The sequence below is a fragment of the Neolamprologus brichardi genome, chromosome 14 (genome assembly GCF_056152115.1).
Source record: "Neolamprologus brichardi isolate AB-2024 chromosome 14, ASM5615211v1, whole genome shotgun sequence".
NCBI lineage: Eukaryota > Metazoa > Chordata > Actinopteri > Cichliformes > Cichlidae > Neolamprologus > Neolamprologus brichardi.
In genome coordinates, this window is record NC_142117.1 from 19,453,895 (window position 1) to 19,475,317 (window position 21,423).

At 41.7% G+C, this 21,423-nt stretch overlaps 2 protein-coding genes across 3 annotated transcripts; both read left to right on the forward strand.

The window, feature by feature from the left end:
• The first annotated feature begins 31 nt into the window (after window positions 1-31).
• LOC102797091 (NACHT and WD repeat domain-containing protein 2) lies at window positions 32-9,612 on the forward strand. The gene is made up of 10 exons (XM_087851511.1): window positions 32-149; window positions 285-373; window positions 1,201-1,308; window positions 1,902-2,096; window positions 2,340-2,481; window positions 2,644-2,792; window positions 3,303-3,647; window positions 3,815-3,916; window positions 4,046-4,841; window positions 6,103-9,612. Exons 1-10 carry the CDS (start codon window positions 32-34, stop codon window positions 9,207-9,209), a joined length of 5,151 nt encoding a protein of 1,716 aa, XP_087707637.1. The 3' UTR covers window positions 9,210-9,612.
• A 1,130-nt stretch (window positions 9,613-10,742) lies between these two features.
• Window positions 10,743-20,157, forward strand: LOC102796804 (putative E3 ubiquitin-protein ligase HERC4). Of its 2 annotated transcripts, none has more exons than XM_035912669.2 (23): window positions 10,743-10,972; window positions 12,253-12,403; window positions 12,507-12,583; window positions 13,047-13,274; window positions 13,370-13,461; window positions 13,539-13,666; window positions 13,897-14,051; window positions 14,173-14,231; window positions 14,328-14,419; window positions 14,567-14,626; window positions 14,733-14,829; window positions 14,916-15,096; window positions 16,181-16,332; window positions 16,552-16,671; window positions 16,803-16,901; window positions 17,010-17,180; window positions 17,419-17,559; window positions 17,734-17,900; window positions 18,067-18,133; window positions 18,214-18,284; window positions 18,450-18,633; window positions 19,012-19,114; window positions 19,269-20,157. In XM_035912669.2, the coding sequence occupies exons 1-23, from the start codon at window positions 10,756-10,758 to the stop codon at window positions 19,502-19,504; spliced, it is 3,048 nt and encodes a 1,015-aa protein (XP_035768562.2). In that variant the 5' UTR covers window positions 10,743-10,755; the 3' UTR covers window positions 19,505-20,157. The 2 variants fall into 2 exon arrangements, with proteins under 2 accessions (XP_035768562.2, XP_006802127.2); XM_006802064.3 differs by having other exon boundaries at window positions 14,176-14,231.
• Window positions 20,158-21,423: the final 1,266 nt, after the last annotated feature.

Consider the following 21,423-nt stretch of genomic DNA (forward strand, 5'->3'; position numbering starts at 1 on the left):
GATAAGTTCCTGCCAGGAGTTTTCCCTCCTTATGTTTTCTTATTTGAACAGCAGCTGTTTATCAGGCATGCACACCGGAGGAAAATCCCCTTTGGATTCTGGCTTCAGCACATCTTGTGTGAAAATCTACCTGTGCTCCAACCCAGAAGGTAGGCAATGATTCCTAATATGAAAGGCAGCTGTAATTAGGTGTGTTTTTAAAAAATATGCATGTTAGATTGTATCATGTTTTCTTGTGTCATTTGAGTTCTTGTTAAGGTGCATCCTGTTTGTGTTGTGTACAGACAGCGTGGTGGAGCGTAGAGCTCTGAGGGACAGTGTGTTCCCCAGATTCAGAGAGCACTGCAGACACTCGCTGGGACTGGATGTCAGGGTGAGCACACACTTTACTTTTTTAAAACCTTCCTGTTGCATCGAAAACATTGTCAGTGAAACAGTAGATGTGCGTGTGCGTGTGAGTTGTGTTTTTCTTGGGAATTCTTTCTGTTCTTTTAAAGCCATAAACAGGCTAAGGAAGGATGTGGGCACTGTTGCTTTATACATTAAAACGAGATTACTTTAATGGCATAAATGCTCACACTAATGACTTTTAGTGCTGGGAAGAGAACTAGATAGGGTCCACTGGAGGACACATTGTAAACTGCTTTGCTTTAAGGTTGTTTGTAATTAAATTAAAGGTTTTCTTTTTTACTCTTTATAGAAAGATCCTTGAAATGTGCATCTCTTTATTAGAGAAACGAGATAGAAAACACAAAATCTTAAAGCTATAAAAGTAAAGTCTCATTAATATTCCGTGTGGTCCATCACAAAGACACCCATGCGTAATGTCACCAGCGACGGGGGATGACAGCAGTAGCATTTTAGCTGCTTGCAGGTATTTGTACTTTTAGTCTTCCACCGTTTTCCCTGAGGCCACCCCTGTAAAGATGCAGTCAATAACGTGCCTTAATTATATCTGACAACAAAGAGAATGAGCAGCTGTGAGGCGACTGTCTGTGTTGGTTTTCGTTCATGTGTATTAAATAAACATTGGGACAGTTCAGTCAGCACACTGTGGTGTGTACAATCAGCAGACAGAATAAAGAACGTGATGCCTCACCCCACCTTAGACGCTTGCTCTCACTGGATCTGGGCTCAGCTTTCTTAATTTTTTATTTCCACTCCACATTTTTTAACTCTTGAGTGTGTTTCTGTCGGCAGGTGATAGACCCGTTTGAATCCAGTGATCCCAGTCGCTGGCCAGATGAAGACACCAGGCATCAGATGATACACGAATGCAGAGGAAGCTCAGCTGGACCTTTTTTACTGGTAAATAAAGTCCTTGGGTAGAATCTCAAGTGTAAACCAACAGGATCTCAGAAGTCCACTGACCCTTACTTCTCAGCACAATGGGTGATGACATGCAATACAGGACATCAGCACCTTGCCATGTTGATTCATGAGTTGTAGTCAAAGTTTTATTGTTGAATTTTATCAGTTTTTAGTATTATGAACTTTAAAAGCTTTTCACCCTTTCTGGAGTATGCTGGACTTTGCAAAGTCATCTATACTGTGCTATGTTTGTTCTTCTTTTTAAATTAAAGTTGTCATCACGGCTGCAGAACAGTTCTGTCATTGAGCCGTGTCAACAAATGGACAAAATAATAGAAACAGTTTCCAATATAAGTAAAAGACACAAAATCACACTTGTAGCATCACACAGTTGTCTCTTAAGCAGATGTTCTGTCTAGTAATCAAACAAAAAAAAATAGTAATAAAGACACACATACACACACAGCTTACTTTTCTTACAGATGTGCTTAATACAACAAAACAAGGTCCTTTAGCTCAATAAATCGTTAATACTAAACAATAGTTCCCCGTGCTGTTGTTCCTCTTGTGACCACACGGTGGTGCTGCAGGCTCTGGTAGGACATCAGTATGGCACAGCCCGTCTGCCCGCTCAGGTGGAGGTGTCAGAGCTGCAGTTGCTGCTCCAGCAGTGTCAGGAGGCCGGTGTCAGTACACAGGAGCTGGAGAAAGTCTATCAGAGGGACGAGAACACCATCCCTACGACCTACTGCCTGAGAGCTCCGCACAGACGCAGCTATTCTCTGGTAATTACAGTAGATGGTATAATTTTATGACTTTATTTTTAATTATGAACTACAATGTTATATAATATAAAGTAATGCGATTTCAACTTGTGTTATGCATCATTTAAAATCTTATTGAGGTTTTAGAAACATCCCATCGAATCACACATTCTGTCCTTAAATCAAGTAAATTGTGTTTATAGTGTATGTGAGGACGTTTTATATTTAATATGCTTTAATAAACTGGATATTTTCCCTCCGCAGCAGAAAAGAAATAAGGTGAAGGAGGAAAGCAAAACCAAGACTAAAGAGGAAGAACTGAGGAAGCTGTTTCAGGCAGCTGTGAGTCTGTGTGTCCAAAGTGGCAGCATGACCCCAGAGAGAGCCAAAATCTTCTACAGATCAGGTGAAATACCCCACATAGCTGTGTGTGTGTGTGTGTCAAGTCATTTGTTGTGATCTACTGTTGTTAGTGTCATGGGCAGCCTGCGTCTGTGCCTTGGAATATCTCCTGTTGGATGGAATTTTTGTTGTGTAAATAAACATTTGCTTTACCACTTGTCTCCAGCCCTCGATGCAGATCTGCGTTATGCTCTGGAAAGCTGTCCTGAGAGAGACATCGCCAGACGCTGCTTGGTCTATGTCCACAAGATCATCAATGCAAAAGCAGAGAGACAAAAGGGACCTGTGAAAATACAACTACAGTCAAAGTTGGAGGTAAAAGCCATGTGTAGTAGATGCACAATAGACCCGACCACGTTTCCATGCTTTTCACCATCTTTATTGACGCGGTTGCTGTACACGATCACATGGCTGCGGCTTTCCAGTCGCAGGCCGAACATACGCTCCAACAACAACAACCTTATAGCAGTCAGCACAGACTTTTAGACCTTGTAAAGTTGAGGCATACAACGATGTGTCCCACTGGTAAAGTTTCTGGGCTGCCTTTCCTCATAACAGCCATCCCTCAAGACTTTCTCCATTTGAAGCAATGCATTATGAGCGATTGTAACATCTAGTCCTCATGCTGAATAAGCATTTGCAGACCACGCCCCGCCACACCATGTTTAATTATGGGAGACGTCAGGAAAAGGATGAACTAAAATAAAATTTAATCTTTCTGACCACTCTTGAAACTTCATTTTACTAAAGTGATATGTAGAATTCAAAATTTGTACCCTTTTTATTTAAGTCCACTGTGAAAAGTTCCCACTTTTTTATTTCCAGGATGCCACTCTGAGTTCATCACCCACTAACGAAAAGTTACTGTCAGAGCTCTGTGAGTGCTTCCTCCCTCATCTCGTCACTTCCCGCCAACTTCTAGTCTACACCATCACCACAGAGTGCGACCGCCGCCATGGTTACACATCAGCTAGGAGGCGGGGCTATGCTGATTCTCTGTGCCAGCAGGTGTACTGTGACCTTGTGCAGATGACTGACGGTCTGAACGTTTCTCAAAGCGCAGAACCTTCTCCCCTCGGTGACGCTTTATCCCGAGAGCAGGCCGAACAGGAGCAGCTGTGTGACATCCTCAGTCGGTTTTATGACGTCATTCAGCCCGAGGAGGAAAAGGTCAGGATGGTTTTAGCCTTTACAGACTAAAATATAATATTTACATTGAAAATACAGGCACTTTTGTTCTGTGTGCAGTTAGAAATATTAAAACATGACATGTTTGTATAATTCATTTTTTTCTTATTTATACACCTGCAGCATAGCTCTGCTCTTATTGGTTGCAGGTCAGAGCCTATGTGAAGCAGAGCTACCATCAGTTCCCTCTGGTAGTGACCGGAGGCCCGTGTACAGGAAAGACGGTCCTGCTAGCACACTGCACTCAGCAGGTAGGTGGACCAAAGGGAAATTTGAAGCAGGCATCGTGTATATACCTGCTTCAAATTTGTAATAAGAATTTGTGCCTTTTGTGTGCATATGTTTCACTGACGCTTAAAGCTATCTCTCTCTGTCCACAGATGAAGCACTGGCTTGCAGACAGCGATCCTGTGGTGATCAGTTTTTTCTGCAACCTATCAATTAATGCTTCACCAAAGCATCTGCTGTCAAGCTTGTGTTATCAGATAGCCTGCAGATATCTCACTGACTCCTTCTCTAAGCAGGATGCTAGCCACTGCAGTGACCTGGATGATCCTGGCAGTACCACCGACCCCAGAGAGGTCACATCCAGCTGTAGCCAAACATCTGTTTTGGATTCCCAGCATGAGCGTGGCACCAAAGAGCATGTTTCTGACTGCAAGCAAAGCTGGAGTACCGCTCAACATCCAGATCAAAGACAGCTGGATTTTGGCGACATAAAACCCGACGCTTGTCTGTCTGAACTTAAAGAACACCTCTCATCCCTCATCAGCCACCTGCCTTCAACTGAAAAGCCTCTTGTCCTTATTCTTGATGGATTAGATCAACTCAAAAACAACACTGGTCTTCAAATCATTGAGAGCCTTCCCAGGCCCCTTCCTCCCGCTGTCAAACTCATCGTCACAGCTTCCTCCAATCGAGCACACTTCCTGCAAGCCATAAAACTACACTATGCCTCTCAGAGTGTGTCAGAGGACATGTGTACAGGAAGGTTGTGTATACAGTTGGGACTGGTGGACAGGAAACAGAGCGTACAGATGCTGGCGTCTCTGCTGAAAGGTTCAAGAAGGAGGGTGACGTCTGGACAACAAGCTCTGGTCAACCAGGCTATCGCTCGCTGTTGTCTGCCGCTCTATGCTCGCCTCCTTCATGCACACACCTCGCTCTGGCGCTCTGGTATTACTAATAGAGTAAACGGAAATACAGTTTCTCAAAGGAATAAGTCTTGTTTTCAGAGCTACAAATGCCACACAAAGACTAAACCCACATGTGATGTGGGTCACTTATAGTCATGTGAAAAAGAGCGTTATAACTAAGTACACCCTTATTGCTTCACAGGAATAGCCAGACGCTGCTAAGCAAATACACTGATTAACTGATCATCAGCAAGTGTGAACACTTCTATAAAAGTTTTGGCAGTTTGCTGGTCTGGAGTCTTAACACAATGCTACAATCGCAACAGAAGTGGGAAACTGCAAAAACAAACAAACCAAAAAAACAAGGTACACGAGGTACATCTCAGACTCTCGGGTCTCAGTTAGCATGTTAAATGTACAGTACAGTTAGAAACAGACCGAACAAATATGGTTAGCTTGGAAGGGTTACCAGGAGAAAGCCTGTTCTCTCTACAAAGACAGCAAAACTTAGGTTTGCAAAGTTACATCTGAACAAACCACAAGACTTCTGGAACAAGCACAGTGGTGGAGGTGTGATAATAATTTGGGCTTGTTTAGCAGAAACAGGACCTGGGCACATTGACTGATTTGACCATGAATTCCTCTGTATATTAAATACTTATGTTGCAGGACAATAATTATCATGTAGCACCAAATCTACAACAGAATGGCTGAAAAAGAAAAGAATAGAGGTCTTGCAAACAGCCCAGTCAACGTCCTCAACCTGACTGAAATGCTGTAGCGGGATCTTAAGAGAGCTGTGCGTAAATGAATGCCCACAAACCTCAATGAACGGAAGCACCATTCTCAAGAAAAAGCAGGCAGAAATTCATTCACAACTCCTGCAAGTCATCAAACTACACGATGTATCTCACAGTGCATCGGAGGATATGCGGACAGGATGCGGTCGACCAGGTTGCCACTGCCATTCTGTGCTTGATTCCTGCATGCACACACCTCGCGACGTGAGACGCTGATAAAGTCACACTTCAAGCTGTTGCTGTTAAAGGTGTTTTTTCAAGCTGCTGAATCATGGGGTGTACTTAGTTTGTCACAAAACTGCATAGAGTCCCATGAAAGTGCTCTTTTCCACATGGCTGTGTGTTTTTCATAGATTTGTTTTTGAATAATAATGAAACTATTTAGATCAGAGCACTTTTGTCTTCACAAGATAAATTTTTTGAAATACCCCCCCAAAAATCGTAACAGGATAGCACCACTTGGCCTTTTAAATAATTCTCCTCTTCTCTCCTTGTCTTCAGATTCCGATGTGACTGAGTCATCTCTCCCCGATGGCGTTCATTCATCTATTTCTGCGCTCCTGGATCACCTTGAGCAGAAACATTTCTCTTCCATCGTGGCTCGCGCCGTCTCTTACCTCACCGTCTCCAGGTCTGGGCTCACCGAGGCTGAGCTCGCCGATCTGCTGTCCATTAAGGAAGATTTGCCGCACATAGGCTCTTCTTTTAAGATGACAGTCCCACAAGTCGATGTGGAGAGACTTCTTTTGGATTTAAAGAGCTTTCTTATCCAACGGAAAGTTGCAGGTTCCCTGGTTTTGTTCTGGGTGAGCAGGCATTTCAAGTTGGTCGTGGCGAAAAGGTATTTAGACGCTCCTGATCTAAGAAGAAGGCTTCATTCTGAGATGGCCGACTATTTTAGTGGACAGACGTCAGGCGTAAACAAGGATGCAGCCTTAAAAACACACACAGACACTCGGCAACCCAGCCAGCCATTTGTATTCACTTCAATCAAAGGTGGTGGTCGGGTGAATGTGAGAAAAATCGTAGAACTGCCGTATCACCTGCAGCAGAGTGGCAGGTGGAAGGAGTTTAAGTGCGTGCTGTTGCTGTCATTTGGGTTTCACCAGGCTATGGTTCGAGCTGGTCTTCTTGGAGATCTGCTAGCTATGTTGGAGGCTGAAGAGGAGTCATCTCAGGTTAAGTTTGTAAGAGAAAGACTGCTACTAGCAAGCACATTGAAGTCTTCTGCTTGCTTCCTGCAGAGCTCACCTCTGCAGCTGCCCTCAGTGATGGAGACAAACCTCCTCCCCTATTTGGAGGTCTTTCCTGCTCTTGAGGGTTATCTCAGGGAAATCAAGGAAGGGAGAAGAAGTGGATTAGGAATAGTGCTTTGCCCCAGTCCTTCCTGTGTTCCCCACATTCAGTACTTAAAGTACGATGACATAAGTAAGGGCGTTTGTGTCAGAGAAATCGCCGGTACAAAGTGTGGGGTTGTTGCCGAGATCACAGATGACGGCTCTGCTTGGATTTGGAAAGGGTGTGGATATGATGTAGCCAAACTGTCACTCAGATGCGAGCAGACAGAGTTAAAGTTTGCAGGCGTGAAGAGCAGCGGTCCGTTCCTCCTGCTTTCCACAAGCTGCAGCAAGCTTTTCGTGTGGGATGTGGAAGGCCCAGAAAAGTTTCTCGAGGTCAAAGACCCTTTTAAAAACACGTGCGAGTCGAGCGAAACACCCAGCAACATCGAGGGATTCGTCGCACATCAGAAAACGCTGTCCGTGTGGTGGAAAGATGAGAGCTTTGTGAGTGTGTTTGACATCTCCAGTGAAACCCTAACTCATTTCCAGTGTCAGAGCCCTGTGACCTGTTCAGTGTTCTCCTCTGATGGGTTTTTCATGTACTGTGGCCAGGAGGAAGGCACAGTGTCCGTATTTGACATGAAATCCAGCAGTCTGCTTAGCACCTGCTCAAACTCGAACCACAGTGCTGTTACGCTGATCATCCTCCAGGAAGACAAGAGGGAAATGGCATGTGTTGATAGGACTGGAAGTGTATCTTTATGGGATGTGGCAGCCAATACACAACCACCCAGACTTGTGAAAGAAAGTTTCACTCAGGGTTACTCTACTAACATACTCAGTACAGATTATTTCAGTGAAATCAATACTCTTTTGATGTGTCAAGCCCACCAGGCTTTACTGTGGGATACTTGTAACTGGGAGCTGTGGGACCAGTTCTTGGCTCCACAGGGAAGAGCCTTCACTCAAGCTGTGCTCTCCCAGGATGGCCATCTTTTCCTGGCTTTGTTAGACACCTGCACCTTTATCTTGGTGTGGAGGGTCAGCAGTGGGGAGTGTGTGCTCTCCTTAGAAACGAACAAGCAGCCACACACACTCCTCAAAATGGCCTCAGATGTAATTTGTGTCAGTCACGATGGCTGCCTGACAGTGTGGGACTCCGAGATGATTGATGCTGCAGGAAGTGCACAGAAAATGGGCGGTGGAGTGAAGGAGGTGGTGGTGGAGCAAACAGGCTTGTGGTTCTACACCAGAGATGGGTCGGAGAAGGTGTGGAAGTGGAGTCTAGACACGGGACTTCCACATGTTAACTTCCTGCATACTGGGCCTGTGGAAAAACTGCAGCTTTCCCCAAACGGCATCCACCTGGTGTCACTCTCGGCTGGGGATATTTATGTGTGGCGGACGGAAACAGGTGAAAATATCCTCCGCATCGGTGGCAGCAGAGCTAGAGACATCCTGATCACCCCTAATAACAACTTTGGAGTGAGCATTTCTGAGCGAGGCCTCTCGCGGGTTTTCAAGATTGCACAAGGAAATATCGTGTGCAGCATCCACCCATACCTATCTGATGCTCAGGTTTCACCTGAGAGCACCTACCTGCTCGGCTGTTGCCATGGAGACCTGCTGGCTGCCAGTCTGTGGTCTGGCTCGATTAGCAAGCGTTTCTCCTGTGTGGAAAGCTCTGAGGAGGTTGTCGCTTTCCAAACTCTTTCACAGCACCCAGAATTTGTGGTTGTGATGGCGGCCTCGGGGACAGTGTACACGTGGAAGGTGGCAGAGGAGACTGTGTGCTGGCACTTTCAGCTGCCACACATGTTTCACTGTCAGCCTGAGGACTTCCAAATGTCCTCCAATGGCAGCTACGCACTGCTGTCCATTGACAGCGGCGCAATTAACCTCTTAAATCTGTCTCGAGTCACACTGTGCTCATTCAAAGTCGAGGGTCCTGTCATTAAAGCCTGCCTGGACAAAACTGGACACTATGTTGCTTACATAACCACGCCCTCCGGGCTGGAGGACAGCTGTGACTGCTACCTGCATGCGAGGCCCATCCTCCAAGTCACGCGACTTTCAGATGGGGAGAGATTAGGAGCTGTGCATCTATCTAAGAATCCACTAGCTCTGGTTATTTGTGAGCAGCACTGTGTGTTTGTGGGCTTTGGGGATGGGTCTGTAGGTGTGTACTACATTTCAGATGTCACAGTCGATGTGGATGAGCCAATCAGGTCCTGGGAAGATCCTAGCGGCCAGCTAAAGCAATGTCCCTTTGACAGGATGCCATTCAGCTGGTTTCCTCAAGACACACCAAATGTTACATGGCCTTAAGATTATTATATGATTCTGGACAAAGATAATCTGAGTCAATACAAAATGCAGCTTTTAATTAACAATTTCATTTATTGAGGGAAAACAGCTATCCAAATATACATGACCCTGTGAGAAATAGTAATTCCCCCCTTGTTAAATCATGAATTTACCAGCCCTGATTACTACCAGACCTTTTGAATTAAGAAATCACTTAAACAGAACCTGTCTGACAAAGTGAAGAAGGCTAAAAGATCTTAAAAAGCAAAGAAACTTCAGAAAACATAGTCACTGACATCTATCAGTCTAGAAAGGGCATTTGGACTAACACAGAGATACGTCATCCACAGCTGTAAAACGTTGAAGGAGTGGTCGACATACCAATGACTCATCCAGGATGTCACAAAAAACAAACCCCACCTTTCCCAAACTTCCCAAACTTTTCGTGTGGGATGCAAAAGGCTCAGAAAAGTTTCTTGAGGCCAAAGACCCTTTTAGAAACACGTGCGAGTCGAGCGAAATGCCCAGGAACATCGAGGGATTCATCACACATCAGAAAAAGCTGTCTGTGTGGTGGAAATATGAGATGTTATGACAAAGGGTCGTCTCACATTTACCAAAGAACATCTCAACGATCCCCAAGACTTTTCGGAGCATGTTCTGTGGACTGATGAGACAAAAGCTGAACTTTTTAAAAGGTTTGATCTGGTGCAAAACTAACACAACACATAAAAAAAGAACCAACAGTCAAACCTGGTGGTTTGTGGTAGTGTAATGGTCTGGGGCTGCTTTGCTGCTTCAGGATCTGGACGAGTCACTGTAACTGATGAAACCATGAATTCTGTTGTTAGCAATTAATAGGTTAACTTTTTAACACAGGCCCAGATAGATCACACAATGAAGGGCGTCATATTATAAATTCTTGTAAGTACATAATACTGTAAACTGTATATATTTATGTATAAATATTAAACATATGTTTGGTGTATGCTGGCACAGGCAGGAGGTTTGCTGCAATTATCTAAAACCAAACTGTCTGATAAATCTCTTTTTGTGTGTATTTTGTAAACACAACACCACTTTGGCATGACTGCATCATGGTTTGTATTCCCAATAACTGCTGTTCTCTTAAATAAATTAAAAAAAAAAAAAGATTAAAAAAAATAGCTGCTCTGTGTTAAAATAACTGATTGTTACTGAAAGTATACACAGTCGTTTATTTATTTGGTACCATCTTCCTCCACATTCATTCGTGATGCCTTCAAGTTCAACCTCGTAAAGTGGAGCCCTTATTGGTTTTGCATTAGCTGCTTTTGGAAAGAACAAATTGTGCACCCTGTAGCCTAGAAGTCTTTATTATATTAGTTAATTAATTAAATAATTGCATTTATTACAGTTTTAGACACGGTAGCCCTTATGAAAAAAAAAAACATACAATATGCTACTGAATGATCGATTTCTTTGCGAGGTGACTGTAATATCTCCGACAACCCTCGAAGGCAGCATCAGCTGAGCTAAATTGCCATCACAGAGCCCTCAACGTCCTCATTTGAGTCCAGGTGAAGACATGCAGCTGTTCTGTTGGGGAGACAGCTCCAGCGGACAGTTCGGGCCACAGGCGGCCCCCAGCCCCGTGTCCTGGACCGTCCCCGGGGTTGTAACTAAGATCTGCTGTGGGGATCGGCACACTTTATTTCTTAATGCAGACGGGGACGTGCTGTCATGTGGGCAAAACTCTCAGGGACAACTTGGACGACAGAAGAAAAAAAATGGAAAGATCATAGGTGAGTAGGCTGTTTAGCTGTTTTCATTTAAAGGAAACAAAATACGTGGAATAAAACAAAATATTATAATTTTATTCTTTGATTAATTGTTTTCTTAGTTTATTTTCACGGGTATTTGGACATATTTATTTAAGGTGTGATTTGACCGTGTGGCGCAGGCTTTTAATCAGATACTGCGTCCTTAAGAAGCGATAAATCATCTCCGGAACACTTACTGCGTAAAAAAAACTTAATGCGTCAAGTTTCAGTTTCGTTTCAGTGCTGTCGGTGAAGACAACGAAAGTTAAAACCTCCTAAGAAATCTCAGTGTTGCTTTCAGAGTTGCTAGATGTAGCAAGAAATGTGAAATATGACAGAAGCACGAACACGGACAGTCATATAAATCACGTGCAAAATGTAAGAAATAAATAACAGGTTTATATTATTATCTCATATTATTATATATTTTTTTGATACATTAGCATGTATTGTCACGGCTGGCGGGGTGAGCCGTGTGGTGTGGAGGAAAAGGAGGACCCAAAATGCAGACAGCCGATATGATGATATGAGTGAGGGTTTTATTTACAGTGCACAAATAACACAACTGAGGGCAGGACAGAACATAAACCTAAACTGGGTGAGCTAAACAACAAACCGGAGATCATACGAACGGGGTGAGTGGCAGAGAGACGCAGACGAGGAACAGGACACCATGAAACACAGACGAGCCGACAACGAACACAGACCGACACCCACTATATATACACACACACAGGGTAATCGGGTAATGGCAGACAGGCGGGGACACAGCTGGAACTAATGGACATAACGAGACACAACCCTACAAAGTAAAACAGGAAACACACAGACTGTTTTACATAACAACACGGGGACATGAACAGAGCACCGAGGGAGACGCAGGTAGGGAAAATAAACACAACCAAACCCCAACCACCAATACAAAACAGAATAAACTAGAAAATACTAATAACAAACTCAAAGCGCTGGGTCACCGACCCAGGACCATGACATGTATATTGTATGCATGTATGTATGTATCGTGAAACCTAGAAGCTATAACTGGATTTAACCCAGAGAAAGTGCAGGTAAGTAAGGTGAGCTGTTTGCTGCTTTGCAACACTATAGATGAGAAGCTTTGCATAGGTTTTAGCGAATGTCCCAAACTTCCCTGTTTGTCTTTGTTTATCATCAAGTTCTTATTAGGCTGAGGCTACTGTGGTCAGACATGTAATGTGCTCCAGCTGACACGTTTGTGTGCAATTTCTGTCGTTCTTTCTAAGCTCAAGTGGAGGGGCTGGGCAGTGTGGTGGCGATGGCTTGCGGTCAGGACCACTGTCTGGCTGTGAGTGCATCTGGACATGTTTTCTCCTGGGGGGCAGGAGAGGATGGACAGCTAGGGTTACCAACACGTTCCAACAGTCACAGACCAAGGTAATCGCTCATTCAGTGACACATGAATAATACGCACAATTATCACTGACTTGTTCAAAGCTTTTTGCCACATTTATACCAATTGTTGTCCATCATCATGCAGCAAGGTGCCTATCCCACTGCCCATACCGATAATTCAAGTTGCTTGTGGAAACTCCCATTCCCTGGCCCTGACTAAAGGTAAGACACAACTTTGTGTGTTCATATGGAACAAGGGCGATAACAGTTTTCCCCACACATGATGATTGATGATGAATTTTTCCTTTTTTAAAGTGTCTTTATCTGTGTTGTAAACCCAGTTTGCCCTAAAAGTGTGCCGTATATTCTTTCACGTAGCTGACAGTATTTGAAGATATTTCATTGGCCAGAGGCTCATTTGGCAAAGAAAGTCAGTCCATTTAAACTCCAGCACTTTATCCAGCAGTATATCAATTAAAAGGCCATAACTGCGCCTGAATTTCTAATTTGATTTACATAATTCTCACTTATATAATGCATCCATGCATCCTATTTATTCTACTTCTAATCTATGTAAAATATTCTGTGGTGATTGAGGAACAATAATTTGATAAACTAAATTAATGATTTGCTTTTTTCAAGGTGTTAATTGAACATTTTAAAAACACTTTCCACCTCTCCCCAGGAGGCGATGTCTTCTCGTGGGGTTTAAACAGTCATGGTCAGCTGGGCCTGGGGAAGGAGGTGCCGGTGCGGGATACACCCGTCATAATTTGTGCTTTGGCTGGAGTAGCGGTAACCCAGATTGCAGCAGGAGGGACCCACAGTCTGTTCCTCACCCTCGCAGACCTGGTGTACTGCTGTGGGGCCAATAAATGTGGTCAGCTTGGGGTTAACAGGGTGGATGAGAAAGGTAGAGCAAGTTAGTGACTCATAAAGTTAGTGTATATGTGCGTGGCATGATTTGAAATAAAACATTCTACTTTTTATCTGTTTCTACTTTAACAGGCAGGTTCAACATCTGTATGGTGCCTGCGCTCAGACCTCTAAGTGTCTCCTTCATAAGCTGTGGAGAGTCGCACTCTGCTGTGTTGACAAAGGTATCACTGCTTCATCCAGGTGACTTCAACCATTGATTAACAGTCAAAGTAAAAACTACGGTTGTTTTGCTTTGCAGGACGGTAAAGTTTACACTTTTGGAGACGGAAGCCAAGGTCAGCTCGGTCACAGCACCTCTGCTGATGAAGTGAAGCCCAAACTGGTTGCAGGTGTGGATGGTCCTGCTTCCCAGATTGCATGTGGCAGGTAAAAACCGGGATGTTTTGTTTTTAATATAAGCACCACCATGGCTACCATCCTGATCATTTATAGCGTTTCACAGTCTGTGTGCTAAAGATCCCCATTGTGTTGTATTGTCAATGTTAGCTAGGACGCACTTAAGCATAGAGAAGAGTGCCTGGGTAAATGAGGTGTGTTTGATGAAGCAGTTTGAGTGCTATTAATACCCACTCCATGGACTGTTTTTGGTCTGCCAGGCATCACACTCTGGTTTTGGGCTCTTCTGGTCAGCTCTGGGCTTTTGGCAGTGGAGCTAAAGGTCAAACTGGAAATGGGCACAATGGTGGCAGTCTGACTCCAACTCTGGTTCAGTTTCCATGGACCACTGATGATGCAGCAGCCATGCCCAGTGGTATGTATGCGTGTTAGATTTTGCTAGTAGGATTAATAGTTCAGAATCTCGAATGTAAATTAAGTTTATGTGCTTTATAAATTTTGAATATTTAGATGAAATTGTTTGATTTTTGTTTAAGCAGACTTAAAAATAGCTGCTGGGTGGAACACAAACTTTGCTTACTCTTCACCTGCAGAGGTAATCAAACACTTACAGCTTTAACTGTTCACAGAAAACTTAAAAAAAGGAAACACGTCATCCTGCCTGCTCACTTCTTCTTTCTTTTATTTTAAGAACTCTGTTCACAAACAGAAAACCGGACGTCTTGATGAGACAAAACTCCAACAATGGCTGATGACGGAGCATAGTAATGTGGAGGCAAAAAGGTAATTCTTCATCATCATTCTGTGATTTTTTTTTTATTTATTTTTTTAGATTTATGTGGCTGCAGTTTTAATATTAGTTATATTAAATATATGTTCAAGATCTTCACTGTCTTAGTCTCTGCTGATGTTTCTTTCTCTTTGCGACAGAGAAATAGGATCGATGTTTCTGACAAGTTCAAGTCTTGTTGCAAGTTTCACAAAAGCCAAGTAAGTCCTTCACTGATGGTTTTGTCTGGGTCGGGGTTAATCTAGAAATGTAAGATTTAAGGATTGACTGGTTGGTGCTGCCGCTCACCTCTCTGTTTGATATCAGTGGGTTTCCACTGGAAGCAGGCGACTTAACTGTGGACTTGGAGGCCGCTAGCCGAGCTTTTGACCAGCTGTTCACAAGACAGTGGATCAAACAATCAGTTAAGAACATCCTTTAAACAATTTGTGATATGACGATTTTTTTTTAAACTTGTGATCTCATACAGTAGGTCTCCTTTCCATGCAGGTAAACTTGGTCCCTCTGTGCGACTTGCTTTACCTGTCAAGAACTGCATTAAAATCTCCAGAGATCATCCTGATTCTTCTGACCTGCCCGCTTCTTCAAGAGGACTCTAATGTCATGAATGCAGTTCTATCTGTGGCCATCACTATAGCAGAGATGTCGGACAAGACTCTGGAAACATTAAGTAAATGACTTTTGTCACAAGATTGGAGAACAAGCTTGTTAGTCAACCACTCATTGTCAGGTTTATGCTGTAAATGCTTTAAATCAGTGGTCCCCAACCTTTTTTGTGCCACCGACCAGTTTAATGTCAGACAATATTTTCATGGACCGGCCTTTAAGGTGTTGCGGATAAATACAAAATAAAATGATACGGCTGATACGAGATGGTCCCACCTGGGAGTAATGGGGGGTAATGACACCCGAAGTGTGTTGCTTTTGCTCAGTCTGTTCCGCAATTTTGTTTTGGTAGCTGTAACTGCAGAAAACCCTGCTTCACACTGTTCAGTCAGATTAGAAAAAAACTAAAATAATGTAAGTTATTAATTTTTTTCTACATGGCCTGCTACCCCAAAAAATAACATTTATTCATAACACATGGGAAAAGACCTTGGGAAACAGAGTTAATGATAAAAACCATGAAAACCATAAATTTCACACCCGAGCCTCAACTCTCGCGGCCGGGTACCAAACGACTCACGGACTGTTAATGGTCCATGGCCCAGGGGTTGGGGACCGCCGCTTTAAAGTCACAGTATTGATATTTACAAAAAACATTTTTATGTTTCTGTAATGGACAATCTGTCAGGATGTACAAACTCTTTTATTAAAACGAATTGTTTAATGCTAAAATGTAAGTACTGTTGTTATCCATGAATTTTCAAATTTAGCATTTAATGAAACAGCATTAGTAGTTGTTGTTGTTGTTGTTGTTTTTTAATGAGATGCCAAATATAGTTATTTACTTTCATTCTTAGACAGAAAAAATGTTTTAGTAGTTGAATGTTAAATTCGGTTTATATGCATAAAAAGTAACAACATATGACAGGTGGTCTAATAAATTGGTTTAGCCCAGTATAATGATCGAGTTTACTGTGATAACTTTAAAAGTATTTATTCAATGTAAGACACTGTTTTGTTTTAAAATCTCTTCAGTTTGTATAATAAGTTATTTTTTTATTACTAAATAATAGTTTTGGAGATGTTAGCAATCCAATTTATGCAGTGTAAACTTAATATTTCTTTGTATTTTTTTGTGTGTTCTGCAGAAAAGTGGTGGAGTTCACTGTCCCCCTTGATACTGATGAAGCACATCATGGTCTTCAAAAAGGCTCTCGCCTTCATGCTAAAGAATGGCCTCTTACAAACACACAACCCAGGAGTCAAATTCTTACTGGAAGCCCTCAAGCTGCTATACAAAGTCAGTGCTGTGTGCTTTACTTCTGTTTTTTAATGACCGTTAGAGTTTGGGTATAATTATGAAATATTGGTTTCAATTAACAGATCAACTGGAATCTCTTGTTAGTAAAATATGATCAGTTCTAATAATTGAAAGTCTTGGGATAGAAAAACTGTTAAAAAACATTAACAAATGACAATATTGTTTCTGTTTTCTTGATAAAAATATATTTTGTTCCAGGCAAACAAAGCTGGAAAGTCCTACAAAGTCCCACTGAGCACCTTTTATGTAGAAGAAATCACAAATGCTGTGCAGCTTGACATTGACATCATGCTTTGGTGGCAATTCTCCAAAGAGGAGGTAAAAACAAACAGTACAGTAAACTCAAGTGCTTCAAATAAACAATGTGTCCATTTGTCCAGTATGGATTTCAGTTTCTGTCAGACTGCTTTTTACTGATATTCATTATTAAATGACTGCTTGTCTTAAAGGATGACGTGAACACACCTGCCATCTTCTGCCGCTACCCATTCCTTTTGACCCTGCTTCACAAAGTGGCCGTATTTAACTTCTGTGCAGCCACAGTGAAGGTAGAACGTGCATTCAGATTTCACCTTTTTAACCATCTGCAATTACACAGAAACTGATTTCTATCTTTTAGCAAATTTCCTTCTAATTGGGTTTTTTTGCACTTACAGAATGTGCATCAACTTGCTCATCAAGCAGCTTTGGTGCCCGATCAACCGCACGCCCCAGACTCTCCACCTGCCCCAGTCTTCCAGCTAACCCTGAGGCGAACTCACCTGGTCGAGGACACCTTCAGACAGCTCAGTGCAGCCGACCACTGTGCATTCCAAAGGGAGCTTTTAGTAAATATGAAACTTTACTTTTACTAGATTGCTAGAGCTAGGGTTAGCACTGTTGGCCAGCAGTGTTTCATTAAAGTGTAAAAGAGGACCCAAGTGTTTAGATGAATGCCCATAAAATTACTTTAGTAATTCGATATCGATAAGCAGAAGAGAATGGACATGGGATTAAATAAACTGCTCTATAAAATCACGAGTTGCAGAAACTAACAGAAACATGATTTTTTTTTTTCTGTCCTAGGTGCTGTTTGTGGAGGACAGGAAGATAACAAATGTCAACAAAAGGGACTTTTTCCTGCATGTGTTTGATGAGCTGATGGCTCCAGAATCTAAAATGTTCATATATAACGAGAGCCAGACTGTGGCCTGGTTCCCTCCCAAGGTAAGACCAGTTAGGGGAAAAAACCTACATTAATATTCTATGTGCTGCTTAAAAAAATAAAGCAGCACATTAAATAAATAAATAAATAAATAAATAAATAGATATATGATCAATTTCAGATTTAAAATTGAGTTTTTCTGTATGACAATTTCTTTTTATTCACCAACCAAACAGCCAAAAGTAGAGGAGAAGACTTACTTCCTGTTTGGCATTCTGTGTGGCCTGGCTCTCTACAACCACAACATTATCCACCTGCGCTTCCCACAAGCTCTGTTCAAGAAGCTGCTCAGGGTCAAACCTACGCTGGACGACATGAAGGAGTTTGACCCTGTGCTGGCAGAGTAAGACAGACTTAAAAACACACAAGTGAAATGTGTTCTTTCTCACATGACATGACAAAAGAAGTTTATTGATACATAGATATCTCCCGAGCATTTAACCTCAAATGCACTGAAAGTAGTGCTAACAACAGTATCAAAACATTCATCAGTGCTTTTGTGCCTTTAGGTCTTGGAGGATCATCTTAGAGGACTACACCCCTGATGTTGTTCAAACGCTGGACACTACTTTCACTGTAAGTTTACTAAATCATGTGTTTCGTGTCTGTTTTTCTTTCATACTTTCTTCACCTGACAGAGTGATTATCTGTGGTAGGTGTCCTGGGCTGGTGAGACAGTTGAGCTTGATCCAAATGAACCAGGAAAACTTGTCACCGGGTCAAACAGGTGTGTATAAACAGTCTACACAGCACTCCTTTTCTGCCATCTAACAGCTACATCCACACTGTGCTCCCTTCTTAATAGTTGCAACAAGCCATTACACTGGCTGGGATGTTGCCAACACTATAAATCAGTACATGTATACTTTTTAATGTTATTTTTCATCAATAGGAAAGAATACGTAGCTGCCTGTGTGAACTACGTCTTCAACAAATCAGTGGAGAGAGTGTTTGACGAGTTCAAGAGAGGGTTTTTCAAAGTGTGCAACATGGACGTGGTGGATTTCTTCCAGCCAGAGGAGCTGCAAGCAGTGATGGTGGGCCAAGAAAACTACGACTGGGAGGTGTTCAAGAAGGTAAAGAGACATAAACTCGAAGACATCCAGGAATATTGATGCTAAGATTTTTATTCATAATCTGATTTTTTTTTTTTAAATTCACCATCATCTGAATGAGTAATTTTCCTGGCCAATGCAGGATAGTTTAGCACGCTATGCTATGAATCCACCTGAACCATATGTGTCACCATAGTTCAGTTTGACCAAAAGAATAGCTGACTGTGTGCACACTTGCAACTTAACATAAATCAGGAATTAAATTTAAAGCTTGGACTCTGCTTATGAAATTAGCAGAGTGACACCACTGACACCTAGTCTGGTGTCAGTGGGATAAAAAAAAAAATGTAAATGACACACATATTTCATATATGTTCTTATTTTTATGTTCCCAAACAGAACACATTTTATGAAGGTGAATACCATGATGAGCATCCAAATATACTGGTCTTCTGGGAGGTGTTTGAGAGCCTGACAGCAGAGGAAAAGAAAAAGTTCCTTTGTAAGTATTTCATCATTAGGCTTGCTGTCATTTCCATTTACGTCTATCAGTTTTAACTTACTTGACATATGTTTCTTGATGTCCTGCCAAAAATTTGTGTAACATTTCAGATTCCGTTTTTCACTTTTCCTCTGTTATTTTCTTTCGTCCTCAGTGTTTCTCACAGGCAGTGATCGCGTACCCTTCCTGGGAATGGAGAGCATCAAGATGAGAGTGGCTGTGCTGCCCGATGCTTCTGAACGCCATTTGCCTGAATCGCTTACCTGCCATTTCCTGTTGTTACTGCCCATCTACAGGAGATACCCAGTCGAGAGGAAGATGCGCACAAGGCTTCTCCAGGCTATCAATCACAACAGAGGCTTCTGGAAGAAGCGACCCACCACAGAGTGAAGCAGCAGGGGTTTTGTTGTAAAGAGCCCATCTTAGCATCAGTTATTTTTCGGCTCTTCTTGCTTTACAATCTGTGCGAATAATTGTGAGTGATATTTTTTATTGTTATTACAATTTTTTTTGTGCTTTTAAAATGAACATAAGCTTAAATCTTCAATAAATACAATGCTTAGCAAATTTCTTACACCGCCCAGTTTATGGATTAAACCACAGCATTGGTAATTAATAAAATAATGTTTTAATGGTTCTGTAGTGGTTAATCCACCACTGTGCACAAGCTCTCAAAATTCTGATTTGTAATGCTACAAAATAACCATTGTTATCTGTGAATCTTCAGATTCACAGTTTTGCAAATAAGCGTATCAAATTTGTTATTTTATTTATTTTATTTAGTTTCAGGGGTTGAATTGTATCCTCAGAGAAGTCCTGTGTGCCCGCTCAAATGTGGGTAAAAAAACATAAACCCACTTTGTTGTCTGCCTAAGAAATAACCGTATAACGTTTAGTTGTAAACAAGTTTTTGACAGATTTCTATAATATTTGTGTAAGAAATTTGTTAAACACTGTATGTCATACATACTTAGACCATACTTAGAAATCACCTTTTCTTGCATTTGTACCTAGTAAATCATCTTAATAAATTCTCTGCTATGCTGCCTAGTATTTTATTATTATTTTTGTATTATTACCACTTCTCTGGAGATGAGGAACACTCTGACACAACTTAGGACACTACCTCTGCTCAATAATCAGACACAATAACAGTACCTTCATTATAGTCAATATATATGGTTACAATAATAAAACTGAAAATGATAAATTACTTGACTCCTTAGAAGAAAGAATGATCTTCTGGCTCTCCAAATACACAAACTCAATCCTCTTCATTGGTGGAGACTTTAACATCGCTTTAGATAATATGGTTGATAGATGGCCTCCAGGGCAGCAGTCTTCATACAGTACAAACTTAATGTAATGTTGTGGATATTTGGAGAGAAAATTTTCCAGATGATAGACTCTTTACTTGGAGCAATAAGACAGGATCCAGGCAATCATGTATTGACTTCTGGCTTGTTTCTATTTGTATTGATAAAGATAATATTACTGTTAATATACTTGCCACCCCTCTCACTGATCATAGAGCAATTCACATTAACATCCAAATGTTTACACTGGATAATATGCCTTACAAATTCTCCTATTTGAAGTTAAATAATATCCTTACTAAAGGATTCTTGAGAAGATATGGTGATCAGCAAACTGGCCTCTCATTAACAGAAGTCCTCAGAAAAAATCTCAGAGGAAGATTTTACTAGACCTTCAAAATAGATTGGACGGTTTATACCGACGCAAGGCTGAGGATGCTTTTGTAAGATTCAGGGAGAGATGGCTGGAGGAGGGAGAACAAAATTCTGCTTCCTTTTTCAGGCTTGAAAAATACAGATCAAAAACAAACTCTATTCATCAACTAAATATTAATGGCATTGTCTCCTAGGCAAATTTTTGTGCCAAATTCTATGCTAAACTGTACAACTTAAAATATAATGAAGATGTTTCAACACTATTTCTCAATAATACTAAAAACCTAAAAACTATTGATGTGGACGATAGGAGTCATTGTGACAAGAAACTTCCTCCACCATCAGAGGGCTCTGATGGTGGAGGAAGTTTCTAATTCCATTTCTGCACTTAAGGCCAATAAATCTCCCGGCACAGAGGGTTTAACTGCAGAGTTTTACAAATCATTTTCTAATCTCCTGGCTCCGTTCATACTACAGGTTTTCATAGAAAGTATAGAGAATAACACCCTCCCTCCTACTCTTACTTAGGTCTCATAACACTTGTTCCAAAACCAAACAAAGACTCACTTTTTATTGATAATTGGACCCATCTGTCTGCTCAATAATAACTATATGGCT

What these genes read in the sequence shown, in the direction of transcription:
- LOC102797091 (XM_087851511.1), top strand. Translation starts at nt 32, where the DNA reads ATGTTTTCTTATTTGAACAGCAGCTGTTTATCAGGCATGCACACCGGA. An exon ending in CAAAATCTTCTACAGATCAG is followed by an intron (nt 2,482 to 2,643) that starts GTGAAATACCCC and finishes ACTTGTCTCCAG; the next exon opens with CCCTCGATGCAGATCTGCGT. An exon ending in CACCTCGCTCTGGCGCTCTG is followed by an intron (nt 4,842 to 6,102) that starts GTATTACTAATA and finishes CCTTGTCTTCAG; the next exon opens with ATTCCGATGTGACTGAGTCA.
- LOC102796804 (XM_035912669.2), top strand. Translation starts at nt 10,756, where the DNA reads ATGCAGCTGTTCTGTTGGGGAGACAGCTCCAGCGGACAGTTCGGGCCA. An exon ending in TGCAGCAGCCATGCCCAGTG is followed by an intron (nt 14,052 to 14,172) that starts GTATGTATGCGT and finishes TTTTTGTTTAAG; the next exon opens with CAGACTTAAAAATAGCTGCT. An exon ending in TTTGACCCTGTGCTGGCAGA is followed by an intron (nt 17,901 to 18,066) that starts GTAAGACAGACT and finishes TTGTGCCTTTAG; the next exon opens with GTCTTGGAGGATCATCTTAG.